At 46.3% G+C, this 27,568-nt stretch overlaps 1 protein-coding gene across 1 annotated transcript; it reads right to left on the bottom strand.

Moving 5' to 3' along the window:
• Positions 1–4,692: 4,692 nt before the first annotated feature.
• On the bottom strand, positions 4,693–22,019 carry NPTX2 (neuronal pentraxin 2). The gene is made up of 5 exons (XM_054994662.1): positions 21,413–22,019; positions 16,538–16,754; positions 9,013–9,257; positions 6,345–6,524; positions 4,693–5,278 (listed from the first exon to the last, which is right to left on the bottom strand). The coding sequence occupies exons 1-5, from the start codon at positions 21,848–21,850 to the stop codon at positions 5,051–5,053; spliced, it is 1,308 nt and encodes a 435-aa protein (XP_054850637.1). The 5' UTR covers positions 21,851–22,019; the 3' UTR covers positions 4,693–5,050.
• Between the last annotated feature and the right edge of the window lie 5,549 nt (positions 22,020–27,568).

Genomic DNA, 27,568 nt, shown 5'->3' with positions numbered 1-27,568 from the left:
ATTCACCTGTGGGGGCTGTGGAGGAGGCCAACGAGGTCTTGCCACTGGGAGAAGAGGATCTCTTTAAACATTTTGAGGAGGAGAGGGAGGGCGAGGCAGCCGTGGAGGAATGGTTTGGGTTCAATGAAACATCCATCCCATCCCCATCCCAAACTCTCAGTGCTGTCCCTGCCTGCAGTCCACCCCTCACTCCGTCTTCCGGTGCCAGCTCTGCAGCGCGGCCTGTAACCCTTCCTGCTGCTTCAGCATTTCACCCCATGGTTCTCCATGCCGTCATGGCACACTGTTGGCCATTGAGTCCTGCCTGCCCTCTACCAGTCTGTGCAAGATATGGTGCTCGGGGAGCTGTCAGCTGCCAAAGGCCGTACCATACACTTCATGGCAGACCTCTGGAGCGGCTGCCATCATGAGTACCTTGCCATCACCACATGGTAAGTCATCTCGTGAAGCGGAAGGTCCTGTTGCAGGACATCCTGTCATCGCCAGACGTTCTGAGGGAGAGGAGCTCAGCCTCAGCTCCATGGAATGGAGAGTCCTTGCCCAGATGTCCCAGTTGTTGAAACCCTTTAAGGAGGCCACCGAGCTCTTGTGCTCGTACAAGGCCAGCCTAGGTCAAGCCATCCCCCTGATCCACAGGCTCGACCAGTTTCTGGCCAAGGAGCTCGAGTATGAGCAAGAGCTGCTCCCCAGGGTCAGGGACTTTGTGAGGAGGATGCAGGCATGTGTGGCCGAGTGCTTGCATCCTCTGCACCATGAGGTGCCGTACCAAATGGCCTCCCTCTGTGACCCCTGTATCAAGGGCAGCATTGCCATGCGGGAGGGTGAGATGCGGCACTGGAAAAAGGAGCTCCGTAAAGCGGTGCTCCATTTCCAGGCAGAGAAGGCAGGACGGAGGGAACAGGGCAGGGGCAAAGGGCAGGGGGCAGAGGAGGAGGGGGAGGAGGTGGGAAGAGAGCTACGGCAGGAGAGATCCACCCAAAAGTGCCCACTTGGTCCCTGGGCCTCATTGGTGGACTGTGTGGTTGGCTGCAGCACAGTGGGCATCTCTCACTGTGGGGGACTCGGCAGGGGCCATGGTGTGAGAGTACCTTGCGGAGCCCACTGAGCCCCCCCAGTCTAACCCGTTAGAGTATTGGGCGAGTAAATCTGCCATATGGCCAGACCTGTCCATCGTGGCAACCATCATCCTGTCCTGCCCTTCCACCAGCGTGCAGAGCGAGCGGGTGTTCTCCCACCTAGGAGACCTCTGTCCCCACCGCACGTCTGCACTCGGACCTGGTGAACATGTTGACCTTCGTTAAGGTCAACCTCCACCTGCTTGGATATCCCTCCCTGGACCTGGACCTGGACCTACCTGGGCTCTGAACCAGTCTACTGTGGTTCTGTCTCCCCAATGATCTATTGAGAAAACTATCTATCCCATATACCTAACTGTCCAATGCTCCATGTCCAGCCGGTGTGTTTTGGAGGCAACAGCCTCTGCACCACATGAGGTGTGGAAAACAGCATCGGCCCCGATGCCACATGAGGTGTGGAAAACAGCATCGGCCCCGATGCCATGATGTCCCCATCTGGTGGACGTATGTTGGTGTCTCTGACCCACCAGGGTGTGTGTTTGTGTGTGCAAGGCCTCCATGTACGCCACCATGTCTTGCTGGATGGTTTTCTTTGCAGACTGTTGCTGGGTCATTTGGTTATGCAGCAGCCGCCGACATGACCCACATTCTGGCAGAGCGGAAAGTAGCCTCTGTGAGGCCTGGTGGGCGGGCACATGGGGGGTGCCGCTGGCAAGTGGCCAAACCCCCCACCCCTGAGAAAGGGAGGCAGCCTGCCACCGCCTCCCCAAGCCCGCCAGCCACCAACATGACCCACCTTCCAGCTGAGCAGAAAGTAGCCTCTGTGAGGCCTAGTGGGCGGACACATTGGGGGTGCTGCCGGCGAGCGGCCAAACCTCCCGCCCCCTAGAGATCCGTATTGCAATCTTGACCAAACTTGAGTGATGGCTGGAGGACAGCCTGCTGAACACTCCCTGTGAATATGGGCTCTCTAAGTCCCAAGAGGCCATTCTGGCACCCACGAACAACGAACATATTTGTTAACAGGTCATGTTCGTTACTGTTCATTTGTCCTTGTTCATGGATGGCAACGAACACCGTGTTCGGGGTTTTTTTTTCCTGTTCGTGCCCAGGTCTACTCATGTGCACAGACCAATCTATATCAGGATTACAGCATGCAGGCAGGGAAGGATTAAGCCCACACACATACACACAAAATAGCCTCAGGGACCTGCTATTTTCTCCACTAGGGAAAGTACAGTGTAGCCCATCAGTACAGAGATGCATGTTTACCAAAGGCTCTTTGGTCTGCTTCTTCCATTGAAAGAAACATGCAGGCCAGAGAACTCCTGTCACGGATCTATTTTTCCAGCAGGTCACTGAATTGGGGCATATTGTTTTATTTCTTTAGAAAAAGCTATATCCAATATGCTCCAAAATCTGCCAATGTTTGCTTCGTCTTCACAATTGGCCCAGCCCTTTCTTGTCTGCAGCAAAGTGTCAGAGGCAGGTCACAGTTCCGAATGCTCCCTCGTTCCCTCCACGGAGAAAGCTAACATGCAAGCCAAACCCCTTCTTTCCTGATGCGCTACTTTTCCACCCCACAGACAGGGAGTCTCCAACTTGAAGGTGGGAAAATTCAAAAACCGGATCCTCAATTTGCAGCTGGGCACGGGTTCAATACACAAAGGATTCCACCGTGGGATACTGGCACATTCAACCAAGTGATCCTAAACAGTGTTACACCCTTCTAAATTCATTAAATTTATTGGGCTTAGAAGAATGTAATTGTGCTTTCAGTGGCACTGCGGTTCAACTTACTCATAGTAGTGAGCCCCAATGCTGACATCCCCTCCAATAGAATAGTTGCAAATCAGTGTTAAAATTCCTGTTCTGGTGGGGGTGGGGGGAACGGGCAGGCCTGGCCCTCTCCTTCTCTGTCTCCCTTGCGGTATTGTTATGTTTTTTGAATGATAATTAAGAGGTAAAGAAAAGATTAGCACAGACCTACAGGGCTATTATTACCTCACATTACCTTCAAATTTGCTCTCCCGCAAACTGAAACTAGATGTTCTGCAGCCTACCATATTTACTTCCCAATATTAATTTATTTATATTTAGTGCTTTTTTTATCCCCGACTTCCTTGAAGGAGCATGCAAGGCTCTCTTATGCTCTGTTTTATCTTCAGCGCAACCAGGGCTGGTTACTCTAAGGACTATCTCATGGTCTCCCCCAAGACATTTCACGACAAGCAGGGATTTGAACCTAAGCACGGCCGTATTAACCTATGTCTGGGCCCCTGGGCTTTCAGGTATTTCAGAACCTCTCTGGCACTTCCATATTTTACCCCACTACTGCTGACAGCCTGACCCTGGCATGGTAGGTACTAGACCACAATACATAGCCCTATATCCATTTTGAAGGTCTCCTGACAAATTCTATTCACAATTTTTAAAATATTTTTATTGTACAAGAAGAACTCTTCAGGAAAGAACATTTTGGGGTATAATTGTTCAATACTGTAATATTTTGAAGTGAATAACATTTTTATTATTTAAAATATATAATTTATGGATCATTGTTTTAATATGAGAGACCATTTGATTCACTTCAATAAGGAAGCAGTTAATTATCTTATTAATAGAAGTTATATAAGAGAATCAATTGTAATTTATGTGGGAGTGCAAAAAAACCCTGACAGGCCCCCTAGTCCCTGCGGGGCCTCTAGGCTTCGGCCTAGTCAGCCTTATGAATAATACAGCCCTGGGCCTAAGTCTCCCCAATGTTAGTCTGACGTTCTCACCTCCACTAGGGCTCTCATACACCCACAGAGTGTTGTGTAGTAGTCAAGAGTGTCAGACCTCCGGTGGGTTCAAATCTCCACTCAGGTACCAAACTCCTCTGGGCCAGTTGCTCTCTTCTCAGTCTAACTTACCTTACAGTGTTGGGAGAGAAGAGGAGGAAGGGGACATTCTATGTGCCGCCCCAAGAAAGAGTGGGATACCAATGTGATGGATAACATGAAAATAAGGACATGGAGGGGAAATTAGCAGTGAGTCACGCATCAAGAAGGAGACCTCGGTGCTTCCCTGTGTGCTTCTCCCAGGGAAAAAAAGTACAGTTGAGGAAATGAACTTAAGGGCAGAGGAAGATGCCATCTATGCCTTGCAAATGCCCTGCCCCAACATTCATCCTAGACTGCAGATATATGGAGCTGTGGATCCCATGTTCATGACAACAAGCTAGTTCTAGCCTCCATAGTGCGAAGTCTTCTAATCCATTGAAACAACTTACTGTGTTCCAGCCCTCAGACTGCACCCCCTCCACAGACAACTCAGCACCATGTGTTGTTAATGGGGGGAGGGGGGAGCCCATTCTATCCCTGGATGGGGATAAAACATTTGCACAAGGCTTGAACTACTGTTCCAAATTGTGAACCAAAGCCAATAGAAGCTAGAAGATATTGGTCGTTTTCACACTGCTTACTGGCCACAGAACATCACGCCGAATTCCTGGAACGGCGGTGTCTTCCTGGCGCAATTTTGCATAAGAACAGTAGTTCCTGCGCGAAATCGCACCAGGAAGACGCTGTCATTCCGGGAGCTTGGCGTGATGTTCCATGGCTAGTAAGCAACGTGAAAACGCCGTTGTCAAATGAATCATACCTGGGTGTAGTCCCAAGGTATGAAAGTAATGCCCGAGATTGAAATTCATGCCATCCACAAAGCCCATGACCTTGCCAAGATACTCCCGAATCAGACAATGCGCAAGAGCATCAGTGTGATCTTGTATATCTCCCGTTGGCTACCCACAGGACCATTCCAGGTGTCCCCAGAGAACTGCAAATAACGTGCGTGTTCATACCTGGCAGTTTACTAAGCAGTTATGAAAAGAATGATCATTCAGGAGAGTGAACCGGGAAAACAAGAGCCGCGGAGCCCATGAAAGATTGTCTTGATAAAAACAGGGCACTTAAAATGGGGAATGATCATGGCTATAGATCTAGCAGGCGCTCTTCACACGTCTCCACGGGCCATTTCGCTGCACCACCAAATACATCAATGTTGTTGTCGACCCACGGTATGATGTTACCAGGCATGTTGGTAGAGCAGTTAGCAATATTCATGATGTCTTCAGGCTTTAAGACCCTGTCCCATATATTGAACTGGCTCATCTCCCCAACAAAGGCTTGAGTCGCATCAAACCGTCCACCGACAGTGTCCTTCAGGAAGGAAAAGAAGTACATCAGGTTAGTTTTCCTAATGAGGTTACACTTGAAAGAAATAAGAAGATGGTTCGGTCAGCCCGAACTGCCGGAGCAAAGAAAAAGTCAATTCCGCCTATCGACCTTTCAAAAGCACAGCACGGTTTGGCTAATTATATCGTAAGCTCCTGAAATATTAAGCTGTGAGCAAACCATTAGAAAGGATCAGTGTTTTGAGGCATTCATTGCATAAAGAATATAATGACTCTTCACGCTTTTCAAACTTTCAGCAGAAAGGAAATACAGGCTGGTGTACTCATCAGCTAGGACCACAGCATTAGCAGTTGATAACCAGAGGTGTTAGTCTGAAGTAAGAGAACAAACTTCAAGTCCAGTAGCACCTTAAGGACCAACAAAATTGTCCAGAGTATACAAGCTTTTTGTCAGTCAAAGCTCACTTCATCAGATACTTCACTGCTTATGATGAAGTGAGCTTTGACTCACAAACACTTATCCATCAGAACCAAGCTAGACAAACATAAAAATCTCATGATGTTGGAGGGCAACACCATTTCAGACTGTAATGGACCATGTGCCTGAAATTCACCACATTCGTGCATGTTGGAGATACACAGGCTTAGACAGGCAGCTTTCAAACACAATGGCTATCCTCGTATGCTGCACTGAGACAAGAAACTTTCTGGTTCAATCTAACTCTAAATGATAACAACAGTCCTATTTTACACACATGCACACTTTGGCCACAATCCCAGAAATGCTTAAACTTGAATATGTTAATAGATTATAATTTCTTTAAATTGGGCCACTGCTCTGTTGTAAATGTTAGGTTGGATCCGACAGTTTCTACCGATTCCCTCTTACTGCGGCAGAACATCTTTCCCATGTCATTCCTCTGGGTCCCCTATCTCCCGGGAGCAGCGTTTCCTGGAGATCAAAGAGAGGTGGGGAGGACAAAGTTCCCCCCACTGATAGAACATTTAGTCTGGATCCAACTCATCACGTTCTGATGTTTGGGGGCAAAAGGGTGAGGGAAGGGAGAACCAGGCATTGCCGTGCCACTTACCTGCTCCTGACCAAGAATCAGAACCCCTCCTGGTTTGATAGGGTGCCAAGGTGCCAAGTTATCCCCGGTGCCGAGTTTCTCTCCATCCTGAAAAGCTTCCCACATCCCATCCCGCGTTGTCCACGTGACACAGATGTGGTGCCATTTCCCATCGCTGATGAAGAGCGGGAGCTGTGCAACCTGTGCAAAGACAGCGGGGGCGAAATCGCAAATACTTGGCTTGTGCGAGACATAACAGCAGAAGAGCCCGGCTGGATCAGACCAGTGGTCCATCTGGTCCAGCAGCTCATCTCACACAGCGGCTAACCAGTTACTCTGGAGGGCCAACTGCAGGGCATAGATGCCAAAGCCTTCCCCTGAAATTGGCTCCTGGCACTGGTATTCAGAGGTTTACTGCCTCTGAATGTGGGGGTTTCCTTTAGCCCCTATGGCAGGTAGCCACTAATAGACCTCTCTTCCATGAATCTTTCTAATTTCTTTTTAAAGCCTTCTATGCTTATAGCCATCTGGTAGCAAATTCCATCTGAATCTCAGTCCATCCTGAATCGACCGCCCAACAACTTCACTGAATCTGAGGGTCAAGCTACAAGTGACGAATGACACTTGCCTGACAAGTGAACAGACTCAAGTGTAGTCCTCCCTGTTCACTTGCCGTTCACTTGTGCTCCACTTGATCAAGTGGAGCGCAAGTGAACGGCAAGTGAACAGGGAGGAATACACGTGAGTCTGTTCACTTGCCAGGCAAGTGTCATTCGTCACTTGTAGCTTGACCCTCAGTCCATCCTGAATCGACTGCCCATCAACTTCATTGAACCTCTGTCCATCCTGAATCAGCTGCCCATAATTTCACTGAATGTCCTCAAGCTCTAGTATTTGGAGAGTGATGGAAAAAAGTTCTCTCTGTCCACTCTCTCATGCATAATTTTATAAGCATCTATCATGCCCTCCCTTAGGTGGCTCTTTTCGAAACTGAAAAGCTCCAGACTCTTCAGCCTTCAGGCTATGCACTCTCATGTCGCTAATTCACCTTCAAAGAGAGTGGAGTTTTTAAAAATAGTCATTGAGATGAATCACAAGGGACAGGAAATGTTGTTAAAACAGGGGACCATGCCAAGCTCTCTCTTGCCCCCAGTGACTGTTCCTTTAGAATGGTACATATGGACAATTTACTTGCTCTGTACATTGGGGAAGGGCTGTGGCTCAGTGGTACAGCACCTGCTCAGCACACAGAAGGTCCCAGGTCCAGTCCCCAGCATCTCCAGTTAAAAGGACAAGGCAGGTGATGTGAAATACTTCTACCAGAGACCCTGGAGTCTGAGTAGACAATACTGACGTTGATGGACCAAGCATTTGCCTCAAAATAGGGCAGCTTCAAGTGTTCACCTGTTGCCTGCAACAGACTCACATGCTCTTTCCGGCTTCCCCTCTTCCTCTTGTGCACAAGAAGCAATTTCAAACTTCCTGGCTGGATCGCACCCTGGTTCGCCATGACATTGGAATGCAGGAACCTGGGCAAACTGGAGTCAATTTACACACATGCACAAATGGGGATTCCTAGAGTTTACATGAGAAGCCTGGGCATGTGTTCATCAAGTGTTAGACAACAGTTGTAAAAGACAGAAGCAGTGGAGATCACTCTGGAGGGGGTGGATTTTCTCACAGCCCTCCACCGCCCCTGGTGTTTCCCCCTCCAGAGCCTCTGCCCTGCCGAGGCTAGATTTTAAGCAGTGAGGGTGGCAGGGTAAAAGCTCCAGAAGGGGAGACAGTCCAGCTCGCCAAAGGTGTGAGAGGCATCCTCTCAGGAGCGATCTCTGTCAGCTCTGTCTTTCAAAACTACGCTTCCCAGCAAACACTGCATCTCCCGACACTTGACGAACACGCGCCCAGGTGCCTCGTGTAAAGAGACTCTATTATGGGAATAAACCAAGGCTCCAAAGCACACACAGAGTACTACTTATGACTGGCACAACATGTTTTTCAGGATAGGACCCTGGGATACAATCACATTCTGGATCCAGTCTTCAATTAAGCCTAGTATGTATACAGGAAGAACCAGCTTATGCATGATGCATAAGTCTCTTAGCAACCCACTTACTACGCTCCCAGGGAATAGATGTTTATGAGTCTAATGCAACACATCTGCACATAGTCCTCTCCTCCACCCTCCCACACCTTTTGAGAGAAGCTGGCTTTGGTCACAGTTTACTACCCCGATCAATAGGTAACTGATTTACAGCCCAATTTTTAAAACCGCTGAACCAACTGTTTTTCCCTGAAAGAGGAGGTTGTACTGGACAAAAAGTAACTCCAAAACAGATCTAACAACCTAAGCTTCAGCAACGCAATGAACGTGGAACCTTCTGCATACAAAGCGACTGCTCTGCCCCTCGCCAGACTCCGCATAAGGCACCTTCATGCATTCAAGAAAAGAGTGCAGGATTAAATTCTAGCAGACAGTTGAGATCTTTTTTTAAAAGAATCAAACCTGACAACTGTGCACAATTGCTTTGTATCCTGGCTCACTTCTGCATCTCGAAAGGCAGAGAGCGCTTTCAGAGCTCATCATACACTTCGTTGGGTTTTTCATCCCTAACAACAGCCCTACGAGGTGGTACAGGAGTATCAGCCTCTCCATATTGCAGACTGGAGATCGGGAGCCCTTCCTCACCTTGTCATTGATCAGCAGCTCGATGGGATTGTTCCCCCACTCTATCAACACCATTTCATTTGCTTGGCCAGGGACGGCGTAAGAGAATGGTGTTCCGATTCCAGGAGATGCGCTTGACTTCAGCCACAAACACACAGTGAAGGCGTACAGCTCTGGTAGCGTCTTCTTCACCTTCCCGTACAAATAATTGGTGCGAAGAGGGAGGGAGACTTTGAATTCATCCGGTGACTTGAAGGCGCTGGTACCTAAAGCCACGTGCCGACAGGAAACATTGTTAATAATAGAGACAGCATTTGTAGTGGTTAGAATATCCGACTAGGATCTTGGAGATTCTAGATCTGAACCCCCATTCTGCCATGGAAGCTCGCTGGACGACCTTGGGCTAGTTACACACTCTCCACATACCCTACCACACAGGATTGTTGTGAAAATAAAAGGGAGAGAATGATGTAAGCCTCTTAGGGTCAACGTTGTTGGGGAAAGGAAATGAAGCAGATACACAGGCGGGCAGGCAGACAGATAAATTCTGCTTGCCCTACTCTCCTTGTATTTTTGCCCTACTCTGCCACAAAAGCCTACTGGATGGCCATGGGCCAGTTGCTCATTCTCTCTCACCCTCACCTACCTCACAGGATTGTTGTGAGCAGGGCTTTTTTTCAGTGGGAACGCGGGGGAACAGAGTTCTGGAACCTCTTGAAAATGGTCACATGGCTGGTGGCCCCGCCCCCTGATCTCCAGACAGAGGGGAGTTTAGATCGCCCTCCGCACCACTCGGCGGCGCAGAGGGCAATCTCAACTCCCCTCTGTCTGGAGATCAGGGGGCGGGGCCACCAGCCATGTGACCATTTTCTCTGAAGGCAACCCACTGAGTTCCACCACCCCTTTTCCCAGAAAAAAAGCCCTGGCTGTGAGAATAAAATGAAGGAGAGGAAACTGATGTTGTAAGCAACTTTCCTGTCTCTCTATTGGGGAGAAAAGCAGGGTATAAATATCGAAATAAATAAACGCTTAACCTTTAAATGCGCTTTGAAAGCACTTCACATACTTTATCTGGTTGTAATCCTTAACAACAGCCCTGCGAGGTACTATGTCCGTAAATACTAGCAGCTAGGGTGGTTAAGTTTCAGGTGGGAGCTGTAGTTCTCTCAGAATTACAACTGATCTCCAAACTATCAAGATCAGTTCCCCTTGGGGAAATCAGCAACACAAAAACGGCTCTCCTGAAAAATGCAAGCAGATCCTCAAAAAACCAAATCAGGAGTACACAATGAATCCACCTCTAAGTGTACAATTTTTTTACATTTACTCTTAAAGTGACTAAGTGCTTATACAGTGTGCTATATATTTTTTGAAACCAGAATAAATATTTCATCATAATTACACAGAAAAACAGACATATATATATATACACACACACACACACACACACACACACACACACACACACACACACACACACACACACACACACACACACACACACACCAATAAATAGCATCCATTCACAAATACAAACAGCTGATAACTCACGTGACATACAAAAATACTATCTATGCAACCGACTGTGCAAATTTAAATCTTCAGAGAAACAGTCTTTAAAATCTCTTCTAACTCAGTCGGCAAGAAGCTCCATGGAAGATGCAACAAAGCAGGTTAAGTAGTCACAAGGTAAAGCAAATTCAATGAGTCAGTTTATTCTCCATGTAGAAAGCAGCGTGGGTGGGGGAGGGAGTCCCTCCAAGCCCATCTGTGCCCTACCCAAACTGGGGCCGGCTTGCGTGTCTCAGCTTTCGTCAACGACTTCCTCAGGGGCAAGGAACCAATCCACACTTCAATTTATGTTATTCTTGATCATTCTCATTCATTCCTTAGGAGGGGCGTCACGTGGTGCATTTGTATTTGTGAATGGATGCTATTTATTGGTGTATATATATTTTTTCTTGTAATTTTGATGAAATTACATTTATTCTGGTTTCAGAAAATATATAGCACTCTGTATAAGCACTTAGTCAATTTAAGATTAAATGTAAAAAAAAATGTACACTTAAGAGATGGATTCATTGTGTACTCCTGATTTGGTTTTTTGAGGATCCCCTTGAGAAAATGGCAGCTTCTGAGTGCAGACTCTACAGTGTCGCATCCTTCCTACACCAAACTTAGAGCCAGTTTGGGGTAGTGGTTAAAAGCGCAGGACTCCAATCTGGAGAGCCGGGTTTGATTCCCCACTCCTCCACTTGAAGCCAGCTGGGTGACTTCGGGTCAGTCAGAGCTTCCTAGAGCTCTCTCAGCCCCACCCACCTCACAGGGTGATTATTGTTGTGAGGATAATAACAACACACTTTGTAAACTGCTCTGAGTGGGCGTTAAATTATCCTGAAGGGCGGTATATAAATCGAATGTTGTTGTTATTATTATTCTTTCCCGAGCTCCCCCACCACAGACTCCATCCCCATTTCTCCAGGAATCACAATTCTGCCCTCCTTACCTTTTTCAAAGGTCAGAATATCCAGGCATGTATAAGCAATATGAACATTTTATTTCAAGGAACTTCCACCTTTTTCCACCAGAAAAAAATACTCCCCACTATATCCAGATGCTGATCCTATAGGCTACAGTTTAACCTTCACAAACTGGCTCTGCTTGTATCAGTGTGAAAGCAATCATTAGTTTAACTGAACAAGTCATCAGCCAGACTTACTAATCCTATGAATATCATTTATGGAGACGATATATTTTAATCATTCTCTGTGTGTATAAAAGTGATAATGCAGATGATTTCACGTTGCGCTGCCCCAGCCACTAACACACAAAATTTCAACACACGAAGGCTAGCCAGGCGTGTGGTTCCTCGGGAATTAATTCTAAGCATCTGATTAAAATATTTGGTTTAAGAGTGTCCCCCAGTGGCTCCATGCATAATCCACAGGAAAGGTTGTACATTTGAAGCAGGACATGCTTGCCCCTGAGAATTGTGGGAACAGTCAAGGGCTGTGGCAGTCAACAATTACCAATCCCACCCCAAAAAAGCAAAAATGAATGTTTGGCTCAATCCACACATCCCGGCATAGCGCTAAACTGTCAGAATGATAGCGTCTTCCTGGTGCGATTTCTGATGTCATCGCGCCATGAGAGCAGGATCATGGCATGATGACGTGAGAAATCGCGCCAGGAAGACGCTATCATTCTGACAGTTTAGCGCTATGCCGGGACGTGTGGATTCAGCCTTTGTCTCATCTTCTCAATGCAAGGGGAAAAACAATAAGAAGTTTAGCCACTAAAGGGAGAGATCATTCAGTTGGCAGAGAATGATAATCAAATGGGATCTTGCCCATCAGATGGTTAGTTGGGGCATGCCCTCCTAGTACTAGATAATATTATCTTTCTTAGCTTCTATATGCTCCTTACATAATACAGCCTCTAAATCTCAACTTTTGTTAATATATAACAAGTTTTCTCGATTCTCAGCCTTACAACAGACCTGTGCACTCTGCTGAAATTCTAGAGAGGCATTTCATTAAATGCTTTTTAAAAAAATATTCTCAAAAGGAGAAGGATAAATTTTTTGTTTTGTTTTGGCTACCTTATTCTAACACCCTTTGGTGCAACTTGAAACCAGTATTGCACCCAATACCAGCAAATCCAATTAAGCCTTCAACTCATATTGTATTCCATTTTAAGACTGCAGGCTTTGGGAGCATCACAGCATCAAACATCTTTTTTTATTTTCTATTCTCTTTTGTATATATGCAGAGATTAACATACAGCCTCATGAAGAGTTCTGGAGCCCCTGAAAGCTGGCACACATCTATGATATTTTGAGTGGTCTTGGTAAAATGTACTACATGGCTTCAGTTTACAAATAAAATATGCCCCTCTTTCTCACTCTCTGTACTATGGATGCTCCAAAAAAACACCGTGTAAAGGACATGTTGTTAATAGGACTTTATGGAGGAAAGGAAAGAGGAAATCTGTGCAGTTAATATGTATTAGGGCTGTCAACTTCAGGTTGGGAAATTCCTGGGCATTTGAGGGGTGGAGCTTGGGGAGGGCAGGATTTGGGGAGAAAACTCAGTGGAGTATAATGCCATAGAGGCCACCTTCCAAAGCAGCCATTTTCTCCAAGGGAAATGATTTATGCAGTCTGGAAATCAGCTGTAATTCTGAGAGGTCTCCAGGCCCTGCCTTGAGGTTGGCAACCCTAGTGTGGATTGCCTATTTTGCATTTAATGGACAGCAGAACCTCTTTTGCTAGGGGGAACTCCTGGGAATATCAGCTCTTGAGTAACCCAGAATCCACAGCAAGAAGAAAGAATTCGCTCACGTCCTTGAGGAAGAGTTCAGTGTAACTCAATAAGTCATATTCCTGCAAAATGAAATGCTTCCAATGCCCTGCCATCACAGCCAGCACCCAGCACCTCTTCTAAATACGGTAACAAACAGTCCTGAAACTAAAAACCACTGAGAAAGTATTGAGGGTTGAAGCAGTTTTGACATGGCCACCTGGATCCATGCTATGATAACATCAAGACTAGACTATTGCAAAGCACTAAACATCCAAATCCAAATTAACTAGGAGACTCCAATTGGAGCAAAACGCGACTGCTATCAGGAGCGAGCTGGAGCATGAACATCACCCCCATTCTGCAGTCATTCCATTGGCTACTTATCCACTACTGTGCTCAGTTCAAAGTACAGGTTATCACATACAAAGCCTTGGCCTGACATACCTACGGGACCGCCTCCCTCTCTATGTTCCTCCACAGCAGCTTCGCTCATCTGACCAGGGTCTCCTGCAGGTGTCACCCTGCACTTGGGCAAAATCAACAGCAGCCTGTAAATGGCCTCTCTCTCTGGTGGCCCCTACCCTTGCGGAACGGCCTGCCTGAGCATGTCAGAAGAGCCCCCACCAGGGTGGATTTGATTTAAATCAAACTGATTTAAATCACGATTTAAAACACTAGTCAGTAAGGCTTGATTTAAATCATAGTTTTCTACATAAAGACTAATTCTTGCTGGTATAACTTCAATATGCAAGTAGATGAAGATTTTTAGAATAACAACTGGGTCTCTTTTACAGCCTGCTGCCATTATAGATTTTTTCCTCCAAGGAAAGAATGTGATAAACCTCAGGTCATACACACAAAAGATCCAAAGACTTGTGCAGTATTGTGCTCAAAAAGTTTCACTTTCATTTTGTACTGCTTGCCCCTCCCTCCTCACACTTAGTTTCTTCTTGTGCAGATCTATTCCACTCCAAAAAATCAGAAAAATATTGTTTCTATTCACTGAACTTCTTGAAACTTAGCACTGAAGGGGTTGATTCTGTCTTCATAGGTTTGTAGAACAATAGGATTAAGGTCTTTTTCTCAATTCTGTTCATGTTATAACATTTTTGCTGTGAAGAAGAGGCATGTGATCTCTGCTGAGCTGACACAAATTCAGTTTTGAGAACTGCAAAACCAAGCATCTGTGATAATATCTTGTAGGCAGAGAAACTGCCCAATAATCTTACAAAAACCTCTGGAAGAGCATGACATTGTGAATGGATTAATGGAATTTATTTACCAAAAAAATTAAACATATACAGCCTTATTCTACATATGTATTGTCGAAGGCTTTCACGGCCGGAGAACGATGGTTGTTGTGGGTTTTCCGGGCTGTATTGCCGTGGTCTTGGCATTGTAGTTCCTGACGTTTCACCAGCAGCTGTGGCTGGCATCTTCAGAGATGTAGCACCAAAAGACAGAGATTTCTCAGTGACACTGAGAGATCTCTGTCTTTTGGTGCTACACCTCTGAAGATGCCAGCCACAGCTGCTGGAGAAACGTCAGGAACTACAATGCCAAGACCATGGCAATACAGCCCAGAAAACCCACAACAACCATCTTATTCTACATAATTAAAAACTAATCTTTATTTCATGATGGAATAACCTTTGGATGGTAATATATTTTCCTCAAAAAGCATTTTATTTAAAAAAATCCGATTTAAATCAAAAAATCCAATTTAAATCCAAAAAATCCGATTTTTTTTATTTTTTTAAAAAAATCATTGATTTTTATCCACCCTGGCCCCCACCTTCCTAGCTTTCCACAAACGATGCAAAACCAAATTATTCAAAAAAGCTTTTGTATTGTAGGGAGGGGCTCTCAGATGCTTCACTAATGAGTTAAGGACCATATACTTCACCATTACATTGCCTTATATACCGCTTGTTGTCTTAAATATGTGCTCCTATGAGCCACTTATGCTTCACATGGTCTAATGTCAGCCCTAGAATTGCTTATGTTCTGTTTCAGCATTTCTTCAACTCTGTATTGCATTCTTACTAATGCTAGGTCTTTGTAAACTTGTGCTTATTTACCCTATAGCATTGTTTATGGAAATGTCCTTGAAACTGACTGTACTAATGTACTGTGTAATCCGCCTTGAGTCACAGAGAGAAAGGCAGCTTATAAATGACATACATACATACATGCATAAATCTGATGCATTAACAACTTATTGGGAGCCAGTGTGGTACACTGGAAAGACCAGCTTCAAATCACCACAGTGCCAGGAAGCTCACTGGGTGACCCACACTCTCTGTCTTGGCTGAACCTACCTCACAGGATTGTTGTGAGGATAAAATGGAATGAGCAAGGGCACCTTGGATGAAGAGTGGGATTAAAATGTAATAAAGAAACACTCATCTCTGCTTCTAGGTTCAAGCATTTTTGGCTGACTATAATTTTCAGGGGATTGTTCTGAATATTGCGCACCAATTCTTGCCGGGTGACCTTGGGCCAGTCACATATTCCCAGCCTAATCTACCTCATAAGGTTGTTGTGAGGATAAAATGGATGAGAAGGGAACAATGTAAGCAGGTTTGGGTCCTCTCTGGGGACAAAGGTGGGGTATAAATGAAGTAAATAAATAAATAATCATGGCTTCAATAGACACAGTACAGTACGTGTTCATGGCACTGTATTTTGGAATGAGTTTAAATGTTGGTTTATTCTATAGTGTTGTTCACTCTATATTGTTCATCTATATTGGTTTTTTAAGTTAAAGAACTTCCCACACTTTTTTTTTCTTATGGGCTTCAAGCCCTTCCATCCAACTGGAGAGCCAGTTTGGTGTAGTGATTAAGAGTGCGGGACTCTAATCTGGAGAGCTGGGTTTGATTCCCCACTCCTCCACTTGAAGCCAGCTGGGTGACCTTGGGCTAGTCACAGATCTTTCAGAGCTCTCTCAGCCCTACCCACCATACAGGGTGTTTTGTTGTGGGGATAATAATGACATACTTTGTAAACTGCTCTGAGCGGGTGTTAAGTCATCCTGAAGGGCAGTATATAAATCAAATGTTGTTGTTCTTATTATTATTACTGCAGCCCCAGCCAACATTTCAAAGCACCGGGTTAGTCAGTTTCTAAGTTCCCTATCAAATCAATGAAGATATCATTCCACAAGTAAAGGGGAAGAAAAAGAATTTCTAGTCGGCAAGACGCATTTAAAAAGAATGCAAATCAGCCTTCGTGGTTACCTCTTTCCAGCTCCGAAACTCTTTCAAGCAGAGCGTTCAAGGCCGCCTCTGTCCTTTGTCGATGGGTGGAAGTCTCATTATGGAGCAGAGATTTCTCATTCTCCAGTTCTGCCACTTTGCTGAGAAGCTGCCGCTCCAGATCTCCGAGCCTCCTTTGAAGCATCTCTCGGAGATCAAGAGGCAGAGCTGCATATGACACGTTGGAACGGAGCTGATGCTTTCAGTGAGGAAGGGGAAACAAAAACATACAATGTTGCTGATCATGACAATTAATGCTCATTAAACATCATTAAGCAACTTTTCCTATGAAAACATACATCAATGTTACAGTGCAGTTATATAAGACTACAGAAGCCAGCTTCAGAGCACATGTCCCTAGTTAGACAGGGAACCGTGGCTGCATCTCTGAGGACACTTTCCTGGGACTAAGCCCCACTGAATAACATGGGACTTTCTTCTGAGCAGACCTACTTAGGATTTTTATTTATTTCCTTCATTTATATTCCACCTTTCTCCCCAATGGGGGCCCAAAGCATCTTACATTGTTCTCCCCTCCTCCATGTTATCCTTACAACAGCCCGGTGATGCAGGCTAGACTGAGAGCACGAGACTGGCACAAGGTCATCCTGCAAGCTTCCATGGCAGAGCAGGGAATCGAACCTGGGTCTTCCAGCTCCTAGTCTGACACTCTAACCATGCTGGCTCAATTTCTCCCCTTGTTTGCAAACGTATCTGTGAATTCTGAAAACATTTCAAAAAAGGAGAGCCTAGGTTTGTCCTTTCTTTCTTTCTCTTTCTTTCACCTTCATCAGAAAAGAAAAAGAAGTTGGATTCAGTATTTCTTGTCACCAATGGGAATAATCCTAGCGTCTTTAATTTATTATGGAAATTTATATGCTTGCTCAGGAGTAATATGCAACCTCTACTGCTTTTCTGTTGGATTAAAGTGGCCTACAAAGGTGCAAATATAAACATATGAAGCTGTCTTATACTGAATTGGCCCATCAATTTTGGCCCATTAAGGTCAGTGTCGTCTGCTCAGACCGGCATCCCGGGGTCTCAGGCAGAGATCTTTCCCATCCCCTGCTACCTGACCCCTTTAACTGGAGATGCCAGGAATTGAATCTGGGACCTTCTGCTTGCCAAGCAAACGCCCTGCCGCTTAGCCACAGCCCCTCCACAAAGTATGGAGAACAAAACAATAAGGGAAGGCCATTTTATGGGCTAAAAGATTATAACAAATATTATTATTTTTATTATTCACAAAAATAAACCAGCCAATTTAGTGAAAGTCATTAAGCAAAAATTACTGTTTGAATTAAAACTGTGCAATGCACCATTTTCTGACCAATGAAAATGGAAGCGGCTTCCAGAATTAATGATTCCAGAATAGAATGCCGTTATAAAATCAAAGCCCATCCACAACACAGTCTCAAAGAGTCTCACTAACCCCACTCCGACACCTGGACAAATTTGCCAGATATCAGTGCAATTCTAAGCAGAGTTACTCCAGTCTAAACCAATTGATTTCAAAAGGCTTAGACTGGAGTAACTCGTCTTAGGATTGCACTGGAAATGGGGAATTTGCCTCCTTTCAAGAGACTGCTTTCAAAAGTGGCTTTTGTCAAACATTGGATGGAAGGTGCACCCCACAGAGATGGGACCAAACTAAAGAATGTTCTGCCCGGTCTAAAGGAGCAACAAAAGGGGGGGGGGGTCTCTCAGGGCAGCCCCAAACCTCAACAGGAAATCTACTATTGGTAGGAATTTTTCTTTATAAGTGTTTCTGTCTGAAACAACTGCCTTTGTGCCCATAAGTTAGCACAGTTTTTTTTTTACATTGTGCAACAGGAGATAGCCCAATTCTGTATTTAATCAGTGCTCTGGGTGGCCCGAAGTGTGTTTAGCCAAAAAGCCAGCTCTCTCACAGACAAGGCAGCCCCTGTTTTAAAGGGGGCATCATCTGGAACTGAGTGTTTCAGACGAAGAACGTAACAAGCGCAGCCACAGCTGACGCATTTTGTATAGAAGTCTGCGGTTGCATTTAAATACTGCGATGAATAAATTCAAGGATTGTGATAAAAGCAGGTCAACCAACAAACTAGGTTTTCATACAACAAACTCTGTTTAATCAACTCTGCTGCGCAAAAGGAGGACATCGTCCCCGGACTGTGGTCCCTTTCGCTGGGTGACTCAACAAACAGCAGTTTAAAAATGCAGACGTCACTACAAACCATAATTAGTGCAGACAAACCATCAACAAGCCATCATCCCAGTTTTGAGGCCAACCAACAAACTTTCATTTCCTGGATTCCCTGCGTTTAGACAGCACAACCAACTGGCATTGGATCAAGCCGTAGTGTATGAAACACTCTGCATCACAATTTCCAAATGGAGCCAAGCAAAAATATCACACTAGCTGTGGCTGATCTCTGCTTGTTACATCTTGCAAGGATCTTTTCCTTCCTTTACCTGTGCCAGGAATCTGGTAAGGCCAAATGACAGGACATCAGTAACAGAACACTTGTCAGTCCCATCTTAAAGACTAACAAGAGTTCGTTCCATCAGGTGTCCATGAGTCAGACCTCACTTCATCAGATGAACTGGAAAGCAAATCCATAGCAGATATACTTTACATCTGACGAAGGAAGACTTCCAGTATACCTAAATTACTAGTATTACATTACTGACAATACAGGTGTTTTTCTGATAAGAAAAAGCCTTCTTAGGATATGCTTGTCTTCAATGGCATGATCTTCAATATTTTATCAGTGTAGGATTTCCCTAGTCTATGGCAGCAACACTGTAGCAATTGCCAAAAGCGGTTTCAAATGGATTTATTACCAAAAAAAAGCTTTCAACTCTGTCTGCCAAAAGGGCATCTAGGCTGAAAGAAGAAATGTATCCCGCTGTAAATAATTATACATTAGTAAGCACTCAAAGCAGGAAGGTATAGCTGGAACATTCCCTCTGTTTTCATTCATTCTTTTCTAGATCAGACTATGTTTTCATTCTTAATATTTCTCCCGGCTCTCAGCAAAACATCATTCTTTTAAAGCGGACTCAATTATGTGGTCCCATAAGCTAAGGTCTTATGACTGGAGATGCTAAACTGCAACTGTGCTCTTTGTCCTAGAACAAATTAAGGGGGGGGGGAACACACACTAAAAACAACGAAGCAGAAAAATAAAACCCACGAACAACCCCTTGACTGATTTTATTACAACACACAGAACATCTATTCTTTTCTTGTTTCCAACAGGGAACGTGAAAGCATGAACAAAAACTAACTACATAAACTTGTACTTGTTACATTAGATATTTCATAGGACCAGATCTGCTTCGCAACAGGGATTGCCTTTCCAAAAGCCGCAGTTTACAAACCCAGTCTCTAAGACCCCCCCCTTTTGTTCCTCCCTCTCAACTTCTCCTATGAGTTGAAGGGGAGGAGGGAATAGGAGTTATCTTTTCTAGAGAACTTCAGGAACATGTTTCATTTGAAACGCACGCTGTCTTTTTAAAAGGGACAGGAGAATGTCACCATAGAGCTTCCGGGAAAAGGAGCTTGTTTATTCCTGTCTCCCACTGGGACATAACTCTGCTAATTGCACCCCCTGATAATCAATTACATATATATTTAGCGGGTGATAGCATTCCTCCCAGGAGCAAAGCGCCTACGCTGCCTAGAAGAAGAGATGGGTGCTTAGAAGTGTCACACATCCGTGCCCACGGCAGAAAGGAGAGAGGCAGGGATACACCGGGAACTCTCTGAAGGCCAGTAACCTAGTAATAGAATCAGGAGCAGACCTGTTAACTCTGCAGACTAGAAACCAAGAGATCTGGCAGGACACTCCAGATATGGAAAAGAGTCCCCCCTCCCCAAACTGTAGAGCTGCTTTTGTAGGGTCTGGTGGGGGGGGTCATACCAAGCCCCATTTCCAGATACAGCTTTTAACAACTTGGTACTGATTTATCAGTACGCTAGGCACTGAACAGAACAGATATGGAGCTGTAACCATTCAGAATGCTGAAGAGCAACAAATATATTCTCAGAAATATTCAGAGATTTGACCATGCCAGTAAATCTGCCGTTGCAGTTCTTTCCATCCCAGCAGCTTACTTTTTTTTCTTTTTTACATCATGACTGCGTGTGTGTGAACACCAACCAAGACGCTTCCCAGCAGCAATCCCTAGGAGTAAAGTTTTAATGACAGGTTCCTCTTTTTCACTGCACACATGCAAGACCCTTGCTGCGCTGCTCCCTGTCACAAGGAGAAATCTCACGGCACCTTAAGACTGATTTATTGCGACTGGCTCTCCTGTGCTCTAAAGCTCCTCACCAGATGCACTGAGTGCTCAGGAAGGGTGTGTGCATATATTGCACATATCTGTAGAACTCAAGACTTTGCACAAAAAAGTCTCGCAGGGCTTTTCTCTATACTCATATGCGAGTGCGTGAACACAGCAGCAGGCAGTTAGAGAGGGCACAGTCTTCCCTGTTTGGAGGCAATATTAATTTCACCCCTGTAGTAGAAAAGGAAACCCATATCCCAGTTGAGTCCCAAATGGATGGGATACACGCTAGCCCACGCAACCATCAATATGGTGGTCTGTCTGTTCAGGCTCCGCCTCCAACACAGCACCTAGGCCAGCGTTTCCCAGCCTGCAGCTCCCAAACCCCAAAGCGGGCAGTGAAGCCCGTGAAAAGGGGGTCTTTTGAAGTGTTTGTTAAACGTGGACGAGTGGGTCGCCCTGAACCGAAGGTTAGGAGCCACTGACCGAGGCTATTCCCTCCCGCCTGCTAAACCTCCAGCGCCTGCCTCCTCCCTGGTTTCAGCACCCAGGACAGCGCCCGGCGGCCTGGCCCGGCCTCACCTCCAGGTTTTCCAGACGGTCCTTCAGGGTCTGCATGGTGCGGCTCAGCTGGTCGATAATCCGGGCGGGGTCGCGGGGCAGGTCGCCCATGGTGTCCTTCCCTTTGGCCGCCGCCTCTTTCCTCCAGGCGCCGCCTTTGCCGTCGGGGCCCCCCGGGGCGCTCTCGCAGCGGCCCAGCTTGGCTGTCAGCTCGCGGATGGTCTCCCGCTGGTTGCCCAGCGTCTCCTTCTGCTGCAGGATGGTCTCCCGCAGCCGGAGCACGGTGGCCTTCAGCTCCTCCTCGGGGGGCAGGCCGCCGCCCGGCGCGGGCACGGCGGGCAGCGGGCAGGCGGCGTCCAGCGGCAGCGAAGTGCAGACGAAGCGGCCGCCCGGGAGGCTCTCCTGGGCCGCCGCCGCCCCCCACCGGGCGAAGGCCAGCCCCGCCAAGACGGGCAGCATGCCGGGCGAGGCGCGGCTCAGCGGGCGGAGGGGCGGCTCAACATGGGGCCGCGGGGACAGGCAGGCGGCTCTCCACGGCGGAGCGCTTCTCTAGCCTCGTCGGGACCTGGGCAGAGCGGGAGAAGCGAAGCCCGCAAGAGCCCCGAGGGCTCCCCGCAACTCCACGCAGAACACAGCAGACCCGCGACGACCCGAAGCGCTCGCCTGGCCGCGCGTCTTAAAAGGGCTGAGCCGGGCGCTGGTTGGCTGCGCCTCCGCCTGACCCTCCCTCGAGTCCCAGGCGGCGCGAAGGCGCGGCGGGGGGAGCGCGAGAGAGACGGGGGAGGAGGAGCCTCGCCATTGGCTGCCCGGCCCGGCCGGGGAAAGTATGAACGAGCCGGCAGGAGGGAAGGGGCCAAAGCGCACGTGGAGGCGAGCGCGCGGGGCGCGACTGCGTGCGCCGCCCGCCGTCCTCCGCCGTCGCCAACTCCAGGTCGGGAAATGCCGGGAGACCTATTCCCGGAGATAATCGCTGCCTTCGTCCAGAGCTGGATTTGGAGATGAGCTCAGCGAGCAACAGTTTAGCGCCCTCAATAGGAGAAGGCAGGCGGGATTTGGGCTGTTTCTTTGGATTTTGCATGCCTGCAAAAATAAACCGTTCCTATTTATGTGTAGAGTTCTTTCTGTCTTATTTTTTATTCATATGGATTGTCTTAAATTGATCGAGTGTATGGCATCTTCAACGTCATAATCCGGCCCTGGCTTCCTTTTTTACCGCCTCTGATCTGCTTTCTCCTGCTTCCCTAATAGTAATAAGCACAAACAAAATAACCGCTTTAAGTCTCATATGCAGACAGCTACCTTAGAATGGAACTGCAGCCCCTTTTTAAAAACCGGCAGTTCTAGAAACTTTCAACATCCCTTTTCTGTTTTTTAACAGAAGGCAGAAAGCGGGGCTCACTACATCTTCTTTTTCTTCTTTTTCTGCTGAAAACTAGTCTCCCCCCCCCGCCCCGCCCCCAGGTACAGATACCTGCATTTTCCCGTAAAAGCAATTTGGGCAGTTTTCAGCAAAGAAATGGGGGCATCAGAAAGGGTTGAATGGACCCTCCTGCCCATAGCAGTTCCCCTCTTGAAATTGGGACATACTTGTTTAAAGGAGCGGAGCCTTTGTTGTCCTTCCTTGACTTAAAGACTGCTTTGTACTTGGTGGTTTTAGGTGTTGAGGAAGCATGTATGTCACGTGCGGATGAGAAGAAACATGTCTGAGAATGCAAAAGCCACTTAATCTGTATTCCCCCAAGTTTGGAGACAACTTGGTACCACTGTCTGTCTAGGCAGGGGTCATTTTGTAGAAAAAGAGCGGGAGGAACTCGTAGCATATGCCAGGGCCCTTGACATCGCTGGAAGTGTGTCATTAGCATAACTGATTTGCATATGCCACACCCCCTGACATCACCTATCCTGGCTCTTTTGGGCCCAATCCTGGCCATTTAGGGCCGAAATTGGGCCCAAAATGGCAAAAAGGGGCTGAAAATGGCCGAAAGGGACCCCAAAATGGTCAGGATTGGGCCGTTGCTGAGTGGGAGAGTGATCCACCACCCGTCAGAGGCCGTTGTGGCCCCAATCCAGGCTGAAACAGGCCCAAAATGGCTGAGAGTCAGATGGGCGGGGCCACCTGACGTGACCTCTTTGGGGAACTGCTGGAACTGCGTTCCTGCGCGTTCCCCCTCGAAATGAGCCCTGTGTCTGGGTAGTATTATTCCAGGGCAGATTGGCCACTAAGGCCACCCAGAAGAGTCCTGATGAGCTGATGTCCCCCCCCCCCCCCCCGCAACCCAGCAAGAGAACCGGGGTGCAAGCCAGAGGCATGGCTCACCATGGCATGGGACGTGCCCTCCCAGCGCACCCCTCTCCTGGCCCAGCTCCACCAACTGCACCCACCTGGCCACACCTCACTTGTGGAATTCCCTTCCCCTTGAGGCTTACTTGGCACTTAGTTTGCTTTCTTTTAGGTGCCAGGCAAAAACATTTGTTCACCCAGGCTTTTTATTAAGAAGTTGATCTTTTAACAATATTTTACTTTGGAAGCTGTCAGTAGTCAGTTTTTATGGTCTACGTTTTTATGCTGGGCTGGGTTTTTTTAATGCTGGACTTTAATTGTTTTTTTAAAATGTTTATTATTAATTTATTTAAACCATTTTTGTGCTGTCTTTCCACCCAAATAGGGTCCCCAAGGTGGCAAACCTCAAAGTATTAAAACATTTCAACATTAAAATAGCATGTAAAATAAACGATATAAAATAATTCAATAAAAACATACAGTGACACAAACATGTATAACACCAAATTGAGGAAGGGGGCCAGTAACAGTTACTGTATTATTTGTAGCATAAGCTTTCGAGACCCACAGCTCTCTTCATCAGATGCAAGGAGGGTATGAAGAAACTGGCCAGAGATATATAGGTGGGGAGGGGAGGGGGGAGAGGGTGCAGGAAGTGAAGGCCATGTAAATGTAAATCAGTTACAAAAAGTCATGTGCACTCCACCTCTTTCATGACTTTTTGTAACTGATTCCCATTTACATGGCCCTCACTCCCTGCACCCTCTCCCCCCTCCCCTCACCACCTATATATCTCTGGCCAGTTTCTTCATACCCTCTTTGCATCTGACGAAGAAAGCTGTGGGTCTCGAAAGCTTATGCTACAAATAAATTGGCCAAGGTGCTACTGGACTCTCTATTTTGCAACTACAGACTAACAAGGCTAACTCCTCTGGAGTGATCGTATTGTTTTTATCGTCTTTATTTTGTAAGCCACAATAGGCAAGTGCCTGGAGAGGTGCCCTAAAAATGTTCTCAATAAACAAATAAATAAGAATTGTCCACATTTTTAAAAAAACATCTGCTATTTCTTCAGCTATGCTTATGCATTATCTTGTTAAGAGTTAGGTCTGAATGACAGGTACAATGTCTGACCAGCAGCGGAACCTTTAATAATAATAATAATAACAACAACAACAACAACAATAATAATAAAGTGCCATCAAGTCACAACCAACTAATGGCAACCCCTCAAGGGGTTTTCAAGGCAAGAGATGAGTAAAGGTAGCTTAACATTACCTGCTTCTGCATAGCAATCCCAGGTTTCCATGACCGTCTCCTATCCACGTGCCAGCCACGGCCAACCCTCCTTAGTTTCCAAGCTTTGGCAAGTTCAAGCTGGCCTAGACTATTGCTGCTACGTACATTAACATGCATACAAATAATTAAAATCACGAATAAAAAACACTCGTGCTGAGCCAGTCTCTGCTAGTCAGGGCTACAAGTTCCGAAATGTCGCTTGCAATCCCAGGAAATTAATTTTGGCGGCTCTCTGGGATTTTGCAGCAGATTTCCAGGCCTGATGGTTCTTATGTAGGTGAGTAAGGGGAGAGGTAAAAACTAAAAGCAGCAGGATCAAGATCAGTTTGCCTGCCCATGGCCCATGAGTGCAGAGTACGTGCAAGACCACACTTGCAGCACAATGTTGTTTGGAATTAAAGCACTGTGTCTTTCGCTTTGACAGGTAAGGTCAATACAATTGCAGTACAATACAATACAGGGGATTCTTACATGGCATGCTCTCTTTGTTTCCTGAGGGCAAAACTATGACTGAAGACAGGCTGGCCACCTAATATTCGCTGCTAGTGGTCTTTGACGTTATCCGCATCATCATACCTTAAACAACAAAATAAACCCAACCGCCTTGTTCTATATGCCAAACCCTTCAATGAGATTAATATGTATGAAACACCCTGCTTGAAAAATACAGATGATGTTTGGGTGCTTATGAGTATATAAATCTTAATTTTGTGCAAACGGCATGCATCAATTGTTTATTGGATTGGAAAGTGGGGGTGGAATCCCTAAAAACAAACACAGACAGTCTGTTGCCTTAGACGCCCGTTGATAATTAGGCGGTAAAAGCACCAGAATTTTCTTCCACTAGTTTCATTATTACTCATCTGGGCTGTTTTAATAGAGATGCCAGCAAAGAAAATGATTCCTTCGCTCATAATAGGGAGGAGAACATATTCATGAAAGTCTGCCGTATATTTCATGATGCAATAAACATATTCCAAAAGAGAGCTTTTATAGTGGCAGTCAAGAGGATTTGAAAATTTCCTGACCCTAAGGGCTGGCTGGCAGACTCGCTGCTTGTCTGAAGCCCAAAGAATGGATTTTTAATTTTTAATTTAGCCTTGACAATTTCAGCTGCCTTCAAAAGAGCACCGCTCTCTTTGGAAGCGGCATTTGCATTCTAGTGGGTGTCATTTTTCTGCCTTTGATGCACCTTTTATAATGCCTAGCCCTGCATTCTGGTAGCAAAGCTTTACAATATGGAGGGACTTGTAGAGGATCCTCTGATACTACATACTACTAGTAAATGTACTACTAACTAGACACTTCACAGGATGCAGAAGTGAGGGAGTTTATGCCAAGTTGTCTTACAGCCGATATTTGGAGACAAGGTAGAGATGAGTGCATTGGTTGAGAACTATGAGTAACATTGGGCTTTCCATGCAGCTCTGATCTCCTTGGAGGAAAGAGTGGAATAGAAAATGTAGGAAATAAATGGATGTAACAATAGACAAGCTTGCCATCAATTTTTGCTTTAGGTGAAACTGAAGAAGTGAAGGCCCCTCCCTACATGCACACCCCAGAGAAATTTCACTAGAGACATGGCTGGATTTTGAAAGCTTCCTGGTTGGATCTAGCAAGTCATTCCCAATGAACTAGGATAAAAGACTGAAAATGTTCTTTTACAAGGGGCATTGGGGGGGTGGCGGCAAAAGGTGTAACACAAGGATTGTGGGGTTCAGTGGAAGAGCATCCGCTCGGCATGCATAAGGTCCCAGGTTCAATCCCCTGCAGCTCCAGTTTTTAAAAAATATCAGGCAGTAGGTGATATAAAAGACCTCTGCCTAAGACCCTGGAGAGCTGCAGCCGGTGAGATCAGACAGACAAATGCTCTGATTCAGCACACGGTAGCTTGGCGTGTTCATGTGATTTAAAACAGGCCAAAGTGTGGCAAGGAAAGGAGAATTAAAAGGCCTTTAAGAGCAACATTGTTTATGGGACGCACAAGCACAGGCAATTGCATTATTCACACATTCTCTGGTGAATCCATGCACTCAGCCATGTGACTTTTTAGGAGGGCATGATTGGGGGGATTGCTACATGGTGGAATTCTGAAAAAGGCCAACGTATGAGCCACCATTTCTGAACAGGTATTATATATACGCCAGGGAAGCACACTCAGGCCGGTCACCCGCTCTCACCCTTGCCTACCTTACAGGGTAGATGTTGTGTGAGGATAAAACGGAGGGAAACAATACGAGCTGTTTGGGTCCCTGCTGGGGAGAAAGACTGGGTAGAAACGATGCAAATGAATAATTAGGCAGTCATGAGGGTTTGCACAGTTGAAATAGCTCAGTTTGTGCTTCTGCGATTACGTGAATGGGGGCAGCTGCGTAGATGTTGGCAAGTTCACACAACCAGCACTTCCTGGTGAACCCCACAAAGCCCCAAGTTCGGGGCTTTTTTCCAGCGGGAACGCAGTGGGAGTTCCGGAACCTCTTGAAAATGGTCACATGGCTGGTGGCCCCGCCCCCTGATCTCCAGACAGAGGGGAGTTTAGATTGCCCTCCGTGCCACTGGAGCGGCGTGGAGGGCAATCTCAACTCCCCTCTGTCTGG

This window comes from Eublepharis macularius, chromosome 12 (genome assembly GCF_028583425.1).
Source record: "Eublepharis macularius isolate TG4126 chromosome 12, MPM_Emac_v1.0, whole genome shotgun sequence".
Lineage (NCBI taxonomy): Eukaryota > Metazoa > Chordata > Lepidosauria > Squamata > Eublepharidae > Eublepharis > Eublepharis macularius.
Note: the sequence above shows the minus strand (reverse complement) of the source record. Positions and strands in the feature narration are given on the sequence as shown.